General features: G+C 34.5%; 2 protein-coding genes across 2 annotated transcripts; one reads left to right on the forward strand and one right to left on the reverse strand.

Annotated features, from left to right (window-relative positions):
* Positions 1-1,587: 1,587 nt before the first annotated feature.
* On the reverse strand, positions 1,588-17,139 carry LOC128186000 (E3 ubiquitin-protein ligase SHPRH-like). Its single transcript, XM_052855731.1, has 32 exons — positions 17,019-17,139; positions 16,186-16,814; positions 15,757-15,958; positions 15,302-15,511; positions 14,812-14,893; positions 13,925-14,087; positions 12,514-13,668; positions 11,887-11,994; positions 11,590-11,716; positions 11,423-11,502; positions 11,256-11,300; positions 11,054-11,132; positions 10,599-10,762; positions 10,215-10,322; positions 10,050-10,115; positions 9,649-9,737; positions 9,215-9,341; positions 8,593-8,769; positions 8,331-8,438; positions 7,831-7,970; positions 7,359-7,532; positions 6,855-6,923; positions 6,361-6,485; positions 5,858-5,928; positions 5,540-5,683; positions 5,031-5,132; positions 4,262-4,333; positions 3,628-3,819; positions 3,383-3,475; positions 3,150-3,236; positions 2,752-2,930; positions 1,588-1,928 (listed from the first exon to the last, which is right to left on the reverse strand). The coding sequence occupies exons 2-32, from the start codon at positions 16,753-16,755 to the stop codon at positions 1,739-1,741; spliced, it is 5,298 nt and encodes a 1,765-aa protein (XP_052711691.1). The 5' UTR covers positions 16,756-16,814; positions 17,019-17,139; the 3' UTR covers positions 1,588-1,738.
* Positions 17,140-17,365: 226 nt separating this feature from the next.
* LOC128185847 (akirin-2-like) lies at positions 17,366-21,699 on the forward strand. Its single transcript, XM_052855515.1, has 4 exons — positions 17,366-17,777; positions 18,071-18,376; positions 20,164-20,235; positions 20,755-21,699. The coding sequence occupies exons 1-4, from the start codon at positions 17,597-17,599 to the stop codon at positions 20,763-20,765; spliced, it is 570 nt and encodes a 189-aa protein (XP_052711475.1). The 5' UTR covers positions 17,366-17,596; the 3' UTR covers positions 20,766-21,699.
* The last annotated feature ends 337 nt before the right edge of the window (positions 21,700-22,036 follow it).

The raw sequence follows: 22,036 nt of genomic DNA on the forward strand, positions 1-22,036 counted from the left end.
TCTTATATTTCAGTCAATTATGAATATGGTGATAGTGGACTCATTTAAAAAATAAGGTGTCAATATTCGTGGATTGTCCGACTATAACAGATTCCCGAGACGTTACTTTATGAAAACATTTTAATTAAAAATAAATACAGAAAAAAATTTACGATTCGTTAAGGATGTACCCACGAAATTCACGAAAATTAAACCCCAACGGATATTAACGATTCCATATCAATTGGTAGAGGGAACAAAATGTCATTTAGGCTATACCACCATTTTCAGCATAGAACATTGTACTAGGGTTATTGCAGTTTAAATGCATGTTCCGTAGAACAGAGACATGTATAGGGTACAGCCTGGGTATGATACACAGGAGTTCAATACATGTATGCTTCACTATTCTTTTTAAATTAAACTGAAAACAAATATCAAATTCCTGTATACCTTGAGGTAGCTGCAGGACTGTAGCTCCCGGTCTGAAAAAATTCGGATGGACGACCTGGTCGTCCATCCGAATTTTTTCAGACCGGGAGCTACAGTCCTGCAGGTAACCTTGAGGTAACCATTTATTTCATTTGTGCTTTGTGCAGATCAATCAAAAACAACAATATTCTCTCAAGTTAACATCAAGATAGAGAAGTGAGAGTAAACATATAAACAAGTAGAGGGTTACAGGTTAATGATTTCTGATTCAGTTAATCTTTAATCCAATGGTTTGAATGTAACTATTTTTAATTTATATTTAACAATGTATAACAGGTTTGAAATGCTCTATAAGATTTGACAAGAATATTAACTCTAATCCCCTGGTGAGGTGTACTATTATAACAGCGGGATCATAATACTCATTGAAATCCTGTATACATGTATTTGCCTTTGACAAATAGCTTTCATTTATATAAATATGTATTGCACTTCAATACATAAAATAGTCATAAATATCCATAAAAATTTGAGACACTCAGTTTACATACAACTACAAATATCCATTAATTTTTAATGATTTTCATTTACAAATGCAGTGCTTCAATAACAAACACTTACAATCTTACCATCTCACAAGAATACCTACCATCTACATCTCAAAACTGATGTAAATGATAATTGTCTTCTATTGTTAAAATATCTAGGTTCTGTTCAGTAAAGTTCTTGATATGAATTCCAATAAACAGAATCATTTCAAAAAAATTCAAACCAGCTGACATGACTGAATTCACACCTCTTTCTGGGTTCAGAATTATTGGTGCTGTGTCTTAAAGAACAACAGCTTTCTCTTTGATATTCCCCTTACTTGCCCCTTTTTCAGAGAGAAATTATATTAAGTTCACCATGTCATGGCTAGGAAAACTGTCTGGTGCATCAATAGCTTTCATCTTGATCCTCTAGTAGGCCTTTCTCTGTAGTGTGGCTTGAGAAGATGTATCATGATTCCTCTACCCATTCCTATTTCAAGAGATGATTTTAATTTTCCAAATCTAACAATTTTCCTCTGTATTGTTGCTAGGGATGACATCATGTGACTTAAGAGCTGTCCTCTATATGATCCTCTTTCAAGATAGGATAGAAGTTAGACCCCCCCCCCCCCCCCCCCCCCCCCCGATCAAACAGTCTTGTCTGTATTGTTGCTAGAGATAATGTCATGTGATTTCAGAGCTTTCACCTTGTTCCTCTAGCCGCTCCTCTTTCAGGAGAGAAGTTAGACCCCCCCCATGATCAAACAGTCTTGTTTACATTGTTGCTAGAGAAAATGTCATGAGACTTGAGAGCTTTCACCTTGTTCCTCTAGCCGCTCCTCTTTCAGGAGAGAAGTTAGATCCCCCACAGTCAAACAGTTTTCTTCTGTGTCATGACTAGAGGCACTGGCCTCAGCTGATTTCAACATTCGATACATCTTCTCTTCTATAGTCCCACGGATTATAAATCTGTGAACTTGGGTTGGCCTGTAAAATAATAATATATGTAGATGTCGTGAAAAAATAGATTATCATTCTTCAAAAATTTATTGAAATTAGACATCACATCCCTTAAAAAACACTATACTGGTAGATTTCATTTAATGTCTGATCATCATTACTGATTCATTACTTCTTGATCAATTATAGCTTTTAATTCCTTTTTTTTTTAATTCGTTTGTAGTGACTTTTGTAGATATTGAACCATAGAAATATCAAATCATATAATAACAAAAAAATATAACTTTATGTTTGTGTGTGTAATACTGTGCTTTCCTCTTTTCATGCAAATACTTAATTCTGCATTTCCACTGTTTTGTATCAAATTGCGAGAATACTGTAATCGTATTATATTTAGCATGTACGATATTTAGCAGAATATGATTTTTAACAAGTTGGTGTGGATTTGATTTAGCGCATTTCTGATTGTACCTATTTATCTACTTATATATTTTACATTTGGCGGTGTACTTAATTTAGCGGACGGCTTTTTCCGCCAAAAATGCTAAATACAATACACAGCAAAATGTAATACGTTTACAGTATAAATTCGCAACCACAAATTCTTTGTTATAAATTCCTATAGGTCAAAACTGTATTAGATAAAAAAGCAAGATTTTAAAATCCGCGAGGGTTCTTACGAATAAAAATAAAATAAGTATTTTCAATAACATGAACAAACATGTAACTCACAAATACTTATATGACTGAGGAAATGCTAAAACATGTGTATATGGTCAAATAAACTGGTAACTTCAAAATTTGGGTGGTTTGAGTTATATTTTTATTCAATTTATGAAATTTTCTATACCTGGTCTGCCCTATCCTGTGTACCCGACCAATGGCCTGTAGTTCCTGTGCCGGATTGAGGACCGGTTCCACCAGAAGGACATAAGTGGCCTCGATTAGGTTCAGTCCGTTTGCACCGGAATGGATCGGCAGCAATAGAACCATGATGTCCTCGTCAGATTTAAATGCTGCTAGATTTTTCTAAAATGCACAAATGTATTTTAAACCAATGTCAGATTTTTCTAAAATGTACAAATATATCTTTACAGGTTGCCAGATTTTTCTTAAAAGTACACTTAAGTAGATTTTCACTGTTTATAATTATTATAAAAATATAGCAGGTGTCAAACTTAACTATTTCAAACATACTTTACTGACTATTTTGATGACTAGAATTCGGTTTTCATTTCATGAAAGTACCTGAAATTTACTTCCAGAAAACAGAGTTTTGAATGATATTTCATTTTCCTCCAGAGCCTGTGCAATGATGTTTAAGATGTCCGTCCACTGAAAAAAATATTAAATAATCTTATATTCTAAACATTAAGGTCATATTTCTTACCATCTGCAAGTATATATTCATGCTGTGGAGTATGAATTCAGAATATTATTCATAAATAACTCTAAATTTTTATACATCATTATCAACTTACTGAGCAGAAGAGAAGAACTTTAGCACCAGGGTCATCTCTTTTGATCTTTTTCACACACTTGATTAATCCAACAATCTTTGTAGAGTGACTTCCCTTGAAGAACAAATATCAACTCCAAAAAATGAAAATCATGTGGAAAAATCAAAATTCTCCTACCCCAATAAAATACATTTCAAACTATCATCATTTCTTTAATTGATATTTTGAAAATTTGATTCAACAAAAGTTCCAGGCAGATTTCTCACCTGTACTTTCATTTCTCCCTCTCTGTCTTCGTCTGTCTTGACAGTGCTGACATAAGATATATCACTGTGGTATGTTTTATCTCGGCAGACAGCACACTTCACCAGACGATTACGTCCCCCAAAACTGTACTGCTCACAGAGAATGCGTATACAGTCCAGGCAGTAACAATGGCCGCAGTAGAGAACGCACCACTAAGGGAAATGGAACGGTCTTACTTGTCAACTCGAAACAGGCAGAATATGTTGTTGTTTACAACAAAAGTGCTGGATATTTATCGATATTTACTTTTGCAAATATGTCTCCTAATATGAACCCATACAATAGCAAAAACTTCAAACTTTGTGTGAAATTATTAATGAGATCACAATGATTACCCCTACACCCACTTATCGTATAATAATTGTAAATATAAAAACATGGTTATGTATATAATTTTGTACTGTTAGCCTTTCTCAAATGTAAATTCAAGTAATAAACAGCAATGTAAAAAAGTTCATCTGGATATGAACTTGGTTGTTACGCGATCAAATCTTCTTATAAGCATTCTGGGCTTTATAGGATTTGATCATGTGACCAACAAAGTACATATCTCGGTGAACTTTTTAACAAAAATAATTTCATGTGTAGCCTTACCTCTTTCCCAAGCTCCTTCTGACAAATCGGACAGAGTTCAGGATTTTCTCCACTCTCTGTGCTTAGTTGTGCCTGCAGAAAAAAAAACAGTGAAAAGAAATGTCTACAACATATATTCTTATCACAGTTCCATATCTAGTTCAGTTGTTAGGTTGGACCTCCTTACAAAGGATGCTTTGTTCACAATGTAAATTGTGTGATGTAAAGTTATCAATCTACATGGATTTGATCTAACGCATCAATTTCATACAATAAATAGCCATCTACTACGACAAATCATGCAATAAGGTGAGAAAAAAAATAAATAAGAGATGTTTGCCTTATGCCCCCCTCCCTGTGAGACCTCTGCGAAGATATATAATGAATGGGAAACTGCAAAATATTGGAATTTTTCTAAGTCCAAGGGGCACAACTCCGTCAAAATTTGCTTGATCATACCGAAAACTGAACTTGACCTAAATATTATGATAAATCTGTATGGCAAATTTCATTTCAGTACGTGCAACCTCTGGGAAGAAAATGAATAGAAACTGTTGGTGGACCGACTAACAGACCGATGGACAGCAGCAAAGCAATATGCCCTCCCTTCTTTGAAGGGGGGCATAATTACAATATCTGAATGAGCTTAAGAATCACCCTGTAGTACACATATATAACAACAAGAGAGTTAGTCTGATAAAATATTCTAAGATAGGTAACTGTAAATTCAGACATTTACATGGACTCATAGTCAAACAGTTCTTATAATATAGTAATTATATAGTCTCACCTTGGCCAGGTTTTGCAGGTACAACAACTGTCCCAGTTTTTTCCTGAGTTCATTTTGGTTTATTGTCCTGTCTGATAATAACTTCAACTTGTGTTGGTCAAGCTGCCACAAAGAAACACGTTTAATTTTGTGATAGAAGGCAACAAAAAAACATGTATAAACTGATAAAACAGCAATAATTAGAACCTTTATTTTTTGACTATGGTAAATAATATTGATTAGAATCTGTATAATAAACTAACATCACAAATTTTTTAACAAACAAAATATCAGGAAAACTCAAAAGTAAATGTCTATAATATATGCTTTTGATTGACACCTTGCATGTATATGTTCAATGAAAAATACTCTAACAAAATCCCTTTAATTCAAGCATCGTCTTTATTAACTGGAAACGATAATTCTGTTGAATTCAGAACTCACTTACCGGGTATATATTTCTCTAAATAAAATAGCTGAAACACGTCCAATAAATGAATTGAAATTGAAATTTGAAATTGATATTGTACCTCGCTTGGTTCCAGGATGTTGAGCTGGGTGTTGTCAGGTTTCGGTTCATCGGGTAACCTCAGCCTCAGTCTGGTGGTGGCCATGCTCAGCTCGTCGAACGATGAGACGTGGGCCTTACACTCAATCCATAACACTCTCAGTAACTAAAGGAAAAACCCATTCAATTATCATTATAGAAAGGGAAAAAGTGTGATTGAAAATTTCATTGTGGAATATTATTAAATTACTGATAAAAAAATATATTATATATTTGTATCCCATTGCTCAACATTGAACAAATAGTTCACTTATCAAAATGTGTTTCTCTATCCTCTCACCTTGAACTCTTTCTTCATTTTGTCAATAATCTCTATATGTGTCTGTCCATACTGAACAAGTTCCCTGTCCACTACAAATAATCAAAAGATCATACAATAATTACTGATCATTTTTATATCATTATTTAAGGTGGCTCACTTCACCTTGAAATAAATTTCTCAAATCATCAGAAAAATACTTGATTGTGAAAGATAGTCAAACTGGTGAAAGAATTTGCATTTATGGATAAAAATCATGCTTTTCAAAAATTTAATTCAATAGATATGAACGAAAGCCCCAGGCAGATTTGAACTCATGATCTGCGGTTCACAAGCCATTACTTTAACAACTGAGCTATGATGATATATGACCAAATTGATTGATGAAAAATAGCCTTAGACCCCCTTTCCCTTGCAAACAAAACCTCTCGAAAAAATAAATTCCTACAACCACTTTTATCCAACTCGTACCATCCATCACAAATCATAGGAGATCCTATTTTACAGAATCAATGGTTTCTTACTGGCATGACTCTTGGCAAAACTGAGGATAGATTTCAGGGCTTTCTCCATCTCACTGTCTGCCCAAGTTCCCTGGCGACGAGATCCAGACATACCCTCAGTGGTATCCTCGGCAACCGCAAAAGTCCTGGAAGCATAGGAAACAGTTTCCAGAACAATGAATATCTCGGACATTTTCCCCAGGAACAGAGCCAGTTTATCTTTATCCCCATATTTATACAACTCTTACAAACATGCTACATATTATAAACTGTGGAATCATTAGATTTCCTGGTGGCTCAATTTTCGTGGAATTCATTAGTACATATACATGTACCTCTCATCCACAAATTAACATTCTCCACAAGTTAATAAATTAAGGTTATAAAGTCATATTTTCTTTGGTAGGTATAGGGAATACACAAAATTACATTCCCAAAACCTGTAAAATTTAAGCAATCCATGAAAATTGGCCCCCCACAAATTTTAGTGAAGCCACAGTAAAATAAAAGCATACCTCTCTGTGAATGAAAATAGCTTAGCCTCATAATCTTCAAACAGGATATGGATTTTACAAAATGGACAGCTATGAATGAATAAAAAAACATAAGCTATTAACAATAGTTGATAAAATTACAAGTACATATTAAAATTGATGGAATAACATAATTCAAGAAAGAATTTCAATGAATTCCATTATGCATTAATCATAGTTGAAGCTGTATTGCTACCTTGTTACCTTCTTACTTTTCACCTGTGCACCCTATCTATTCCCTCTCTTCCTTCCTTTGAATACCTTACCCTGCCAGGTTCTCTCTCTCTCTCCTCTCTCTCTCTCTCTCTCTCTATTAGTTTTTACCTGTACTTGATGGGCTATGAAGAGAGTGCTCTCTCTCTTTTCTCTCACTCTCTACTTTCCTTCTCTCTATTTTCTCTTTCTCCTTTACTATAACAATATTTACAAATTCTTGACCATCTCTCTCTCTCTCTCTCTCTCTCTCTCTCTCTCTCTGACTTTTACCTGTTTTTAACCCTCTCTATGGGCCTCAGACAGCACTCTACTGTCTCATTGATCAGGTCCTGTGATGGTTCTCCCGTAACCTTGTTCAGGGCCTGTTTCAATTTCTCATAGGCAGATTCCAGGGCCATCATTCTCTGATTTAAAACTAACTCCAGTCCATGTACATTATGGAATCTGTAGGAGGAAAGATACATCCTTGTCAATTGTTCAGTTTACCATTGCATGCATTTCATGGATCAAATTCTGATTAATTTCAAATGCATGCTATTTAAAATTCTCATTTTATTAAGATTACTGTATTACATTCTTAATGATTAAGAAGGATGTACTTCGTCAACAAGGTTACTGGTAATACTACACATTTATACACTGTGTACATTTAATAAGAAGCAGACCTCGTCTAAAACCCTCTGAATAGAAATTCAATTATATAGTATTCTGAAACCATGACTACATGGACTGGTTTACTTACGCCCCTGCCATGGAGATGGAGAGAACACTGGTCTGTTGGTTGCTAAGGTCGTTCTTTACGTTGACAATCAGTTTATCATCGATTCCTCTCTGATCTGCTGTCTCTATCACCTCCAACCACCATTCTTGACCGTCACTGAACTAAAAAAAGAAACAATAAGCTGATGAATACTAGTAGTTTTATTACTCTCCGATACTTTAAAAATCTTATAAAACAAGAAAATACCTTTCAATCATTTTGATAAATAGGAGCTAATATTTTTTGATAGTTACAGCATTCTTTGAAAAGCTTTCCGTAAGTAAATCTCCATTACAGATAGACAGTGTATCAATTTTAATTGAGATGTATGATCAAGGGTGAGGGGTGCCCACAAAATCTAATTTCCAACAAATCAGATATCACAGTAATTGAAATGTGATGTAATAAAAAACCTAAAAATTGAAGAGGCCTTATTTTTTTTTTGTATTACAGTAACTTTGTATGCTCTGATTGACCCTAACCTCTCTCTGTAAGTCCTGAAGACCCTGGGTGACGGGGGACAACTGGTCCCTCACAGAGTGGACAACATTACGTGACTTGGTCAGGTACTTGACCTTCAGTTCCTCCATCTAAAAATATGGCCAAACATTAGTGAATTTTCTTTTTCTTTCATAGGTTACATTCCAGTGTTTACCATTTTATATTTGATTATTTGAAACTCACAGACAGGAATTATGTTTGTTTTAAAATAAAGGCATAGTTGTCTACTTAGACTATTTTTACCTGCTCCTTTAGCTGCCCATCCCTGAGGGTTGGCTGTACCCCCTCGGGTTTAGACTGAAGTATCTCATCCAGGTTGTACATGGCGTGTAGCTGCTGGAGGTCGTCGGTACGGAGACGATCCTTGTGTTCCTCCACCGACCTCATGACCTCTCGGTACATCTCCACAGCATCAACAAACTTAACAAAAAGGAAGACACATTCATTAAAGGTTAAATTAACAAAAAGGAAGACACATTAAACCTTAACTCACTTACAAAATAATACAAAGCATTGCTTGTAAATGTACATTTATTAGCTTCAAGTTCATTACCACCTGTTTGACTTTATTCAGCTGCTTGAACCCTCCATCATAAAATTCAAAACTGGACAGATACAATTGATGAATCACGTAATGTTTTTTTTTTAAATAACTAGTATGAGCAAATTTTTATTGGTTTCTAATCAGGCTTTTATCTTTGCTTCAAAGGACAAAAATAACCATAGGAAAATCAAATTTGACTAATTTCATAAGCAGATACAGATTAGAAATTGCAAACATAATTGCAGACAGTATATGTTAAAGACTATTTCAACTAAGTATTTGTAAATGTAGGTGTTGTATGTTTGGTTGATGTTGGAGCACCTGTTGGCTGATGATGTACCAGCCGGCCAGACCATTGTACGCCGCAATCAACAGTCTGTGGCTCTCCTCGCACTCTGTCCGCGACTTCTTGGTCAGCGACTCCAACAACTCCTCCATCGTCATGGCGCTGTAAACAGACCAATCTATGCAATGAAACTTGCCAATTTCATTAACACTAGATTGACCTACATAGCAAAACTCTCCGATTGAAATTTGATCAATTTTTCATTTGTTCTTCTCTGACTTGTCTTAATCGTTTATAACTTCATCAAATACAGCTCATCCTAACAAAACGTCAGATACTAGCATGTATAATTATACCATAATAAGAATAACATTTTAGCAGGTATGACATTAATTAAGTGTAATGTTGCAATATATTACAAAAGTTCAAACTGTAATACATCCAGTCCAGTAATATTTGTAACACTCACCTCCTCCTGAGATGAAGGGGGAGGAACTCTCCTTTGACAGCCTGGGGGTGACAGCAGGCCTGACGCAGTCTCAGTAGAGGGCCCAGCAGCTGTCATTAAACAACATTTTACATACTATTTTACATTTAAGTTTTGTTCCATTTCTGTTAAATGCAGCATGCCTTAAACAAGCCTTTAATATATTTCAATATGCATGCATCTGTTTGTAAAATATTTTCAATAAAACTAATTGTACCCCCTAAAAACCCATCTCTCTGTATATCATATGTATACATATTCCAGTAACCAAATTTTTGAACACTTCTGATCAGGATAATTGCTTTGGGGATAAAATCCTGGTATGAATATGCAGCAATGGAAACTATAATATAACTTTCTTTTCTTCAAATAGAGGCCCTAACCTGATTGGCTGTGGCTCTGTCCAGGCTGCTCAGCTTTACTGTGGGGTCCCTCCATTTATCCAACCTCTGGAAGAAAAATCAGAAATAAGAACTGAGAAACAACATCCAAGGATTAAAACTGACACTATACACCCTGACAGTGAGATATGATTTATTGACTATGACCTTCATGGAGTCCTGGATACTGATGGTGTACTGTCGTCTGTAGAAGTGGTCCTCCACTGGAGAAAATGTCAACCAATGTACATGTTCTGTCTGCTTAGGAATGTTGATCTGTTGATCAAATGTAATACAATGTACATAAAACTTTTATGATAAACATCAATTTGTACATTATTTAATTAAAACTACCAGTACATATAAAGTTCATAATGATTTACCTGAACATTTCTTATAGTGTACCAGAAATTAGGATATAAAATCAAATTTATGTAATTTAAAACAAGAATAACTTTAAAATTTAAAGTACTGACTTAAATTTAACCAAATAGAAATGTCTTAGACCAGTATCTTTTGGCAGATGATACATGAAGCTGCCATCTTGCCTACCTGATCAAGGACATCGTGTTTGGCCGTCCTCCACATGACCTTGGAGACAAGGTCAATCATTGGTTCCTCCTGTCCGTGACAATACGGCTCATACAGTAGCCTGGTCCACCACTGCTTCACCCAGTAAGGGTCCACCCCCAGGAACAGTAGCAGCCCATACAGATCTAACAAAAAATAACACCATCAGATATTTCAATGGGAAAAAAACATGCCATACTTATCAGTCAAATATTAGCACCATGAGAGTGGCACTGTGTAACTTTTTAATGGAATATAAAATTTCATATAGTGTTTACAATTTGCAAGATTAGATCCAGCCACCTTCATATTTTTGCATTAATCACTAATTTAAAAGTTTTGAAACTTGTCTTGGAAGCAGATATGTTGCATGAACAATACCTGAATTGGTAGATTACATGATGAATATAGCAGTACATGTATCTGTGATGAGTTACCTTCGATGCTTTTCTGGATGGGAGTCCCCGTGACACACCATCTGTTTACTGCACTCAGTCTAAGGGCCATCTCTGCTGTCTACAAACAGTAAAGCCTGGTCTACATTTTCTTACCATCTTTGATCAGTAATTCTTTCATAATTTTTTCATTTACATGTAAATTAACATACAAGTGAATATGAAAGAACATAGTCCATCCTACCTTGGTTGTGGTACATTCCACCATTTGTGCCTCATCCAGACATATCTATAAGAAAGAAACAATCATGACATTATAAAGCCCTAAATACTTGCTGAAATTTTCCTTTCATTTATATAAATGTATCTTTTTTCACTGATTTAGTACAGAGAGTATTAAGGTTGTCTTACCCTCCACCACTGCACTGCAGTGATAGGACTGGGCGTGGCCATAAAACGCTTTGGATGTCGAAATTTACGTCCACTGTCACCTACAACGCGAAATTGCAGACTAGATGATTATACTGCCTCACTCTAGAGGTATACACTAGCTCACTTATTAAGACTTTAACACTTACTGTTACTGTGAGGTAGATCGACATAGTTGATTTCATTGCGGAGAGTTTCGTACGACGTGATTACAATGTCTTGTCTGGATAACGTCATTGGCTGGATATATCTCTGCTTACTTACACCGCTATATATCTAGTATTGACAGAAATTATCTATTCAGTATAATATTGTTAAACAAAGGTGGAAATTTTTAATAATTTTTACATGCATATTGTACTACAATTTCAGTCAAGTACAGCAGCCATAAGTAGGAGTACCGGTACTTGTTTCCAATAAATGTACATGTACATGTATATACTCACAAACACTTTAAGGGACTCTTTTTTGATGTGTTTTTGGATTTCCTCCATCCATTGGTCACTAATGGCTGCTGGGGATATGATTAATGTAGCACCCGATTTGATTGGCTCCTGAAACATTCATCAGAGATTCAAAAACTGTCTCTTGATCTTAATACTAATACATATACTTTAATGCAAGTAGGAACAGTTATATTTACACATTTTTTTGATTTACTTGGACATTCATTTATAGTACTAAACATTATTTCATCACAAAATTTCCAATGTGGTATTAGAAACATTTTAACAAGAGCTTGGTCTTTGGGTAGTTGTGTCAAAGAGCAATGTGACGTAGTCCTGTCTATATCATTGCTAGCCATTCAGCCATGGCTCTTTGAAATCAACAAGATTTGTCTGGCTTTTGAGCAAAGACTACACAATCGGTGTAAATTTCGCTTGAAACCAGTGTCATCTCTTACTTGTTTTGACGCAAGAAATAGATAGCTACGTCCTATTGTAAGTCCAAGGCCTTGTTAAAATGGTTCTACATATAATTATGTACAATATTGTTCAGATTTGGAAAAGCAATTCGGAATACTTTTTTTTCTTTTTTTGCACAATGTGTAATTCAACAGGTATGTTACTTACAGACAGCACGTGGCAGTGTGGACATTTGAACTGCCCTCTGTACGGATCCTCAAGGTCGTAACCCACACACTCTGCATGTTGATAGAGGCCACACATCACACACTGCACCCTGTGTTTCTTTTTCCTAGAGTTACTGGTTCCCTTTGCTTCAGATGACACACCACAGATACACTCAAAGAAGTTTTTAGGAGCCACTGCCTCAAAGTGATCAAAAACATTCTTTGTCTGGTACTGGTCTTCGGGAACCAGTTCAACAAACTTGCTGGAGGCACTTTTTCTTCTCACTGGTTTTTTCTCCTTTGTGACTTTATCTTCTGTCTTCTTTCTGGATTTGGATCTTCTAGGTTTTGTTGATTTTTTGGACAGTGGAATATCATTTGTTTTAGATGTCTTGGATGTGATTTCACAATTAGATTTTGAAAAGTCTGAGTTTTCTACATAATTGTGATCCAGCACCTGGATTTCCTCAAGACTTTCTGATTTACCTTTAGACAAGATATGTCCATTTTCAATATCACAGGAACTGTTTTTATCTTTTGTACAATCATTCTCTTCACAACCAGAATTTTCACCTCCATTTTCCATTATACTGAAGTCCTTATTATTAACTTCCTCTTCCATGCAATCTCTCTTTAGACTTTGGTTTTCTTTCATGCCATTGATGGAAACACCTGAATTTACTGTAATGTCCTTAGCTGTCTGAATGAGAGCACAAGAATGTCCATCTGCCTTTACACTGGGTTCACTTTCTTCTGAGTTCTCTAAACCTTCCACAGAGATTACTTTCTCTACACTGTTTGATTCACCACAGTTTGAATGATCAGAGTTTAGTCCTGAAGTTTTGCTGCCCAAATGTTCTAAATTTGATTGTGGTGAAGAACTCCTTGGGCTGTTGGCACTGCATGTGTTTATTTGACTATTTCCTGTGAAATCTGTCTCTGTATCTTTGACTATACTTGATTGTTCTGTAGAATTGGACATTGTTTTATTGGAACCTCTGACAGAAAGGACTCCATCTTGTTCTGTGTCTCTGTCTGTTCTCTGGGTTACACTGTTAGACAGTTCTATGCACTGAGGTTCCTCATTCTTATCTTTCATCATTTTCTTCCCTTCCAAAGTGAACTCCACTTCAGAACAAATGGACTTTTCACTCTCCTGAAGCAATGAATACCCGTTATTTAATAAAGTAACTGTTTGGTGTACTTGTACAAATAAGATAAAAACAACACATGCTAATCTTCCAAGCTTCAGTATCATTAAAGCATATCATTTTAAAATTCAACTATGGTATGATCTTTACAGCTGCATGTATACAAAATAAAAAAGGTCCTTTAAAAACAATAAACATGGCTTTTTCTTCAAACTTATCCCAACTACACAAATACCCATTGGAAAACATTTAGTTTTATACCTGATATTCTGACAAGGTGTTAAGTTTCTGGGGTGGATCAAGGTTCTGTCTTGGGTGCAGAATGATGCAAGCCAACACTTCCACTGTTTTACCAAGACCCATTTCATCTGCTAAAATCCCTCCAGGTGGTGCTCTGAGGGCCAATGGCCGCTCCTTTAATAAGCTGTTATAAAAACAATATTTCTTTAACTAGCTGGGAAAACACTTCTTTAACAGACTGCAATATACACACCAGTACAACACTCATTTAACAGGATGATATATATACAACACTCCTTTAAAAGGCTGTAATATATACTGTATATCCGGGTTTTTTCGCGTGTCACAAAATTTGCGAAAATGGGGAAAATCTGTAACATTTTAAATTTGGTTCAGTCATTTTTTGCGATTTAAAAAGTTTGTTATAGCAAAAAATACAGGATTTAATTTCTGCAAATTCAATTATTTGCGATTTAAAAGAGACTGCGAAAAAAAACGAAAATTAGATAATCACGAAAATTACCGGATATATGGTACAATACTCATTTAATAGGCTGTTATATATACAATACTCCTTTAACATGATTTTATAAACACAACACTCATTTGACAGGATTTTATATACACAACAGTCCTTTAACAGGCTGTTTTATATACAACACTCCATTAATATGCTGTAATACAACAAAACTCCTTTATAAGGCTATGATATATACAACACTTATTCAACGGGCTTTAATTTGTACAACACTCCTTCAACTTAACACTTTCTGTAAAAAATCATGCCTTCAGCTTTTTGATTTTTGTCCTTTAGAGGTGCAAAATCGTAAACTTATATAATTGTCTATTAGATAAAATGCTTGGATTTCTTTTATCCTATGAAAATGTTCACATTATTTTCTGATTACCTTCCTCCCAATACATTGTAATAAAGTATCTGTTTGTCTCGGGTTTCAATCTCCTGGTAGAGAGGATGAAGGGTAGCTTCGCCTGAAACATTTCATTACACTGTATCAGCAAACTCTTGAATCACAAAAAATAAAGATAATCAAACATTTCAAATATCTCATATACAATGCTACTTCTCTCAAATGATAACAATAATTGGGAACAATTTAACTGCATCTGATATAACTACATTGTACTATGTTTAACTTTCTGTACATTACTTTCCTTCCCTTAATAATTTTTACAGTGAGACTAATTGGTGGCTAATTGTAGACTAAAGGAGAGGGCTCAAATAGGCAGATTGCCTGCTGCCCAATCCTATTATGTAATATTTTTTTTACATATTAAAATATTGTTTAAAAAAAAAAAAAAATTGGTGGTGTAGTTATTCACAAGAGTCCTGACATAGTTTTCCAAATACACTATTCATTTTCTCAATACATCTCTTACCTGTTGTCTTGTTGTCCTCCATATGGTCATACTGCTCCTTCTGTAACATCCACTTGACTCCTTGGATTTGGTACGGTCGGAGCAGAGGTCTCAACCACTCATGCTGTATGTTCAGACAGAGATCTAAGTCAGCCCGGTCATGTCTCTGTTTCACCACAGCATACAAATGTTCTATATCATGGTTCTTTACACAAGGAAGATGGCTGTAGTCTGCATTGGTAGAAAAAGAAAGTTTAATATTTTGTATTCCATGTGCCGATCATCTTTGCTGGCCAAGTTTTGCGATCCACTTCACTTCTCTTTGGTTTGTAAACCCTTGTCTAGCAAAGATATCTATGTATATGATTACTCAAATTAATACATATATTAAGAAATTATTCAGAATGCAACATTCTATGCATGCAAGTACTTTTACAGTAATTCTAAATGATAACTTAAAACAAGTGATTTCCTACCTGGTGGTTTTAAGGAAAAGAAAAATCCCATGACATGTTGTAGAGCTGTGCTGCTTATTTTAGACTTGACTGGTTCACTGGCATAGGCTGGTTTACTTAACATCCTACCTGATCCATAAATGGTCACATGTACCACAGCCTCTGTATGATCGTAACAACCAGCACAATGGAGAAGCTTGCACTCACTCAAAGACTCAAGGACCTACAGGGAATAGGTTATAAATTAATCAAACATATTTCATTGGTACATATTTTACATGTACGTATCTCTACAAGTACCAGTGTTCTTACTTCAAACGATGTGTATCATTAGACAAACTGAAGGCATTATCTTTTAGCATTTTGATTATCATTAATGAAAAGTTGACAGATCTCTCTCTCTCTCTCTCTCTCTCTCTCTCTCTCTCTCTCTCTCTTCTCTTCTCTTACTTGTGAAGGTAAATCCAATTTGGCACACCAGAACACTCTTTGCAAATTCTCCTTAAGTTCATTTTCATTTGTTTCATGGCTTTCAAAGTACAGCATGTTGTGACCTTTGCTTTCTTGGTCCAGTCCATGACTTTTATGGATGTACAGCCAATATTCCAAGCTTTCAGGAAGCTGTTTTGGGAGGGGTGGGGTGAAGCTTTCACTTGTCAGCTGCACCTTAAAAGTCCCGACAGTAAACATTCCATTAACAAAAGCTTTGTCAGAACTAAGTTTCCTCATACATAGTATAGGAATGTACAATACACTTTCCTCTAAGAGAATGTTAAACATGTCATGCATCAAGTCTTGTGAAAACTGCCGGGTTTGTTGATCAGTATCTGTTGCATGTCTTTGTATAGAGCCTTGGGACTTGGATTGTTGAAGTTCATGGATTAGGCAAGGATCGTCATCACTAACTATAGACATAGACCCTGCCCCTTCATTTGTTGCATTCATTGTGTCCATATTCCATGTCATGCATTTCCTTTTCTCTTCTGAAGCTCTCTGTGGGTTACCTTTTCTTTTAACCATTGTTAAGGCTTGTTTAATCTCAATCAAACTATACAGTTGTCAGTCAGAAATTAAAATATCTGTAATGCGAAAAAAAAAGAAAGTTAACTTTTTATAAAGTTGAAAAAAAACATAGGTAATAAATAATCATGAATTTCTATTTTAGCGATACCAGTGTCATATTTCATAAATGACATTTTTACCACCCAATAAAATAAAATTTTATGCAATTCTGAGGAAGCTCCGGTTACATAACATTGAATGTTATGCGATTTTTTTTTTACCCATCGTAAAAGTCAGTCTTGTATAAGCATTGTGTGTTCTGCTCAGTTTTTGGTTTGTTGACATGCTGTTTTTCGATTTTACAATAAACGATCTTTATTGTAAAGGTCCGAGAGACTGCGATTGTAAATGATTATGCAATATATAAAAACTTGTAAAACGAAAATAATCATATTAATTTAATTTGAATTACTTTTTCGTTGTTTCTTAATATATAAGAATAAAAGTAAAGAAAATGCTTGGAATTAATTTTGTTCTCGAATTGAGGCATTGATGGCTCTTGCACCGCAAATAACCTCGGATTGATGACTCTTGATAAATCTTCGTTTTGTGAAAATAATTGTTCTCAGAACGAGGCTTGTCTTGTTTTGATTTGAAGTACTCCATTTTTTGGATGGATGGTTTACCTTGTTACCGTTAAATCAAAAGCCATCGTGTCCAAAAAAGGCTTTTTCAAGCACCAATCATTGCATATTCGAGAAAATTGAAGATTTGCGTTATCTACAAACCACTTCATTGGTGTACATTACCTCAGATTTTTACAAAAACTTACTTCAATCCGTACCCAATCCCAACAAAGATGGCTTGCGGTGCAACGCTGAAGAGGTCTCTTGAATTCGACCCTTTACACAGTCCAAGCCAAACTACGCCTAAACGGAGAAGATGTATGCCTATGACGCTGTCTCCATCAACTCCTCCTACCAAACAACATCAAATTCAACCATCACCGTTTGGAGAAGTGGGACCAAAGCTATCATCAGGTATTGGCAGACGTCATAATATATTCTATTGTATCCATATAGTAATGGAATTTCATTAAATGGCTTTAATGGTGCACTGGATATTTGTTGAATATTAAGTATTGTTTCCCCCCAATCTTCTTTGTAAATCGTGTACTACAGAGAACATTTAAAATAAAGATTTCGAAAATGACAGCAACATCCAAGAGTCGAACAGTGTTATTTTATAATCTTCAGTGAAATATTTTATACAATTATTACCCTGATACTAGTCTTTTCTAAAATTGATTGTCTTTTGTATTTCATTCTTGCAGAGCAAATAGCTTCAAATCTCAGTCTTGAAATAAAGAGAATGCAGAGAAGGAAACAGTTACAATATCCAGGATGCCCCAGCCCACCTAATATGTCTCCTCCCCACGAGTCCACCTCCCAGTCATCACTGCTGGACCTCCCTTCTGGATCTTCATCTACCTCGCTGTTCAATGCCCTTTCTCCAAACAAAAAAGACATTCCTATCTTCACCTTCCGTCAAGTCAGCATGATTTGTGAACGCATGTTAAAAGACCGAGAGGATCAAGTCCGACAAGAATACAACTCTGTGCTCACATGCAAACTAGCAGGTATTTGCAAGCATTCATAGCTTATGCAATTGCTACTTAAAGCAATGAGGCCTAAATCAGTTTTTGTTAAACTTGTTAACAGGGTGGGCACCAACCCCTGTTTGGTATTTGGAGTCCCATTTGGTGGTTAAATGCCTACACCTATTTTAGTAGAAATTGAAATTGCAAAGTTCAAGGAATGAGGCCATGTCGTACTTAATTGATAAAATCGATCTTGCAGAAGACATAAACACTTTGTTTATACGCGACTTCCGGGGAGCATTTCATTTCGGTCTTTTTTTTAAACAAATGTGCGGAAAAATCGACACATAAAATTTTTTAAACGAATGTTTAATCATGAAGCAAACATGTCAAAGTACTTGCCCCTGTAATAAACACGATGAGCCTTTTCTCCAAAAAAAACGTAATCTGAGTTGAACGAAAAATGAGTCCCATTTGGAAGGTAAAATAGGTATACCTTTTAGGCATTTAACCACCAAATGGGATTCCAACCACCAAACGGGGGTTGGTGCCCAACCTGGTTAACTTTACCTCTGATCATCTTATTGGTGACTTTTTAAATGTTGAATGCAATCTCAGCACTTTTTGGAACAGTTTAAGTCCCAGTGTTGCTGAAAAATGTTAGAACAGCATCGTAAACCATATTAAGTGGTTCCATTCTTTCACATCGTACTCCTACATTTTTCTGTGTGGTATTATTTAATTTCTGCATTGATTTTAAAAACTTCAATTGTAATATTATTATGTAGAACTTCCAATATATGTTTTTAATCAATTATTATCATTTTACTATTCTCAATAAATAAATATTTTAGGTCTGATACTCTTGACCATTTAATTTTAGTGCTGAAATGAATACCATAAATCAGTATTTGAATATTTGTGAGTGCTATTCGATTCGTATTCGAATATTCTTAGATGTCATAGACAAGGTATTAAGCATATTTGATAGTTTGTATTATTAAGTGGGTGTATGTGTAGTCTGCTTAAACATGTATGTTCGAAGTTGACATTTAATGCATTAGTATCCATTGAATTAGGTGCGCATTTATCTTTTAGGCAAGTAATAATATACTTAATATTTTTTTTTAAAATTTCCATCAACTTCAATCAAAAGATTGATTACTTCTTTAATAAAATACTGCAGTCCTGAATCCTGTATGAGACTGATACATAACTTCGTAAGTCATTCCAAATATTTCAGCCATGTTTGATATAGTATTAAAAAGAAAACCAATAACACTCATTATTCCGGAAATGTTCTGTTTATTTTAAAAAAAAAAAAAAAAGGTATCAAGGTATCTTTTAAAAAAAAACTTTCGATATTAACTCTCCATAGCTCACACTCGTTCAAACATTTAAGCAAATTATTTCTTCATTGTCTGATATGAAATGAAAATCCAGAATTTTGTCTTCGTTGGATGTTAACCCTGCTTTTACTTTCAATGTTAACAAGCATGGCAGGTTATAGACTCTATCAAGCATGGCAGTCATAGATGGCTTGTCTTTACTTTCGTCCAGAGTAAAATGTTTCCAGCTTCTCTTTTCCATCGTAACAAAAATATGGGTGTTAAACATGTGATCGAATATTCGAATGCTAAATATACATTCGAATATTAGAAATTTACTATTCATTCACGAATATTCGAACATTCGTTTCAGCACTGTTTAATTTTAGTTTGTATTTGATTTAAATTCTGATGAATGTCTGCCCCAAATAGCAAAAAGAAAATTTACCTTTTGATTGTATTATTTTTATTTTAACATTTCTTTATCTTCTTTTTCAGAGCAATATGAGGCTTTCCTAAAATTTAACCATGACCAGATTCACAGAAGGTTTGGAGATACACCAGTAAGCTGTGAGTATATTTTAATTAACACGTTGAATGTTAGAATTACAGTAGATATGTGGAAAAATTATGAGCCCCAACATTTTACCTTATATTATGAATTTTAAGGACAACATGCATTCTTTGTTAAAATATACGCTTTAATCAATCCTCGATAAAACTAGCATAATGCTTACATGATACATTTTGATATATGTATTACACTGTGATGACATCACAAGTAATTTCCCACAATACTGTTGAAATGACATTTAGTAGATTTTGCATCTCAAAACCCAATAAACAGGGATTAATACATAATATCAGGGTTAAACATGTGATCTTTCATTGTTATAAATGATTTTTATTTATTACAAATTGTAGGTTTTCTACCAGATAACATTCTTACTTGAAAAAATTCATATTCCATCACAATTCATGATAGGCCCTTTATTTAATTTGTAAGATTTTGTGTATTTACTTTGATCAAGCTAAATTTCTTTTTAATAAATTCATTATAAAAGATGTGTTTTGATTCTTCTATTGCAGATGTTTCTTAAAATATGGATGGGATTGTACCAAACTATGTGTTCTACGTGTAATTAACTGAAACACTGTTGAATGGAAGAGTTTGCATTTGTTCGGTTTTCCTGTTTGAAACTTCAATTCTAAAGGTTCACAATTTACTAAGATTGCTTAATGTGCTTTACCCTGAATTTTTTCATTCTGAGAAGATAAACAACCTGTGAAGAAGAAAAGAAAACTGTCATGAAAGTTATAATTGTGCTGTGTAAACGTGTATTTGTGAAGTCTGAAAGTGAACAATATCTGTGCTTCTGATAGAAGTGGAAACAAACTCTCATGGTGCCAATATTTAAAATCCAAACAATATTTTCATGCCTACTGTGCGTTAAAATTTCCATGGAAGACAGTGGAATTGCCATGTTGGCTAAGCTTACTGTGTTGCACATTTATCTTATTTCTTACTTTTATAAATGTGGACATCCTGATAATATTTATTAGCATGATGATAATGTATTTTACTGTTATATTCTATCTAGATACATATAGTAAATCTATTTAGTTCCTTTTACCTCACATTCACTTTAATATTATGTAATGGTCATTAAACGTAATTTAATTACTTTTGATTGAGTAACACATGTACATCGTAGAGCAGGACTTGTTCATGATTCAGTACACATGTACCCTGGATCGTGTTTTACGTTTAAGCTCTAGGTCTTTTGCACCTAGCTAGATAAGGTATTGACCATGTTTGGTTGCTTTTGTTCCTCAATTTTTATTTGGTAATTTGGCTGCCTTCAGAGAATGGTGGCATTTCTGGTGTGCATGTTAATATTTTTTAGTTCTGTGATTTTAACACAGGTAGTGTTTTTGAAGATTAACAGGTAGATTATAAAATTGTAAATAAATAAACTGTTGTGACGAGCTGCTGTAAATAAAATTTGTTGAATAAAGTAATGATACATTGGATATATTTGTTTATTCTTCTGCTATGAACATACTTGATGTAGGTTAAACATTTGAAATATTTGAATTTTAATTAGAAGAATTCAAAGATGTTACACTTCTGACTTTGGAAAAGCAATTCAGTCAAACTCGGTTATAGCAAAGTCCTAGGGACTGATGGATTTACTTCGTTATATCTGTAATTCGCTATATCTGTATAAAGAATTCGCAAGAATAACTAAAGCAAATTCACTATGTTTTCTTTCACCAGACTATAACTTTTACTAATTTAGAAAAGTGTTGAATTTGGTTATTATTCACCTCCAGGGGACTTAAAATCAGTTCGCTATATCAGTAAATT

This window comes from Crassostrea angulata, chromosome 5 (assembly GCF_025612915.1).
Source record: "Crassostrea angulata isolate pt1a10 chromosome 5, ASM2561291v2, whole genome shotgun sequence".
Taxonomy (NCBI): Eukaryota; Metazoa; Mollusca; class Bivalvia; order Ostreida; family Ostreidae; genus Magallana; species Magallana angulata.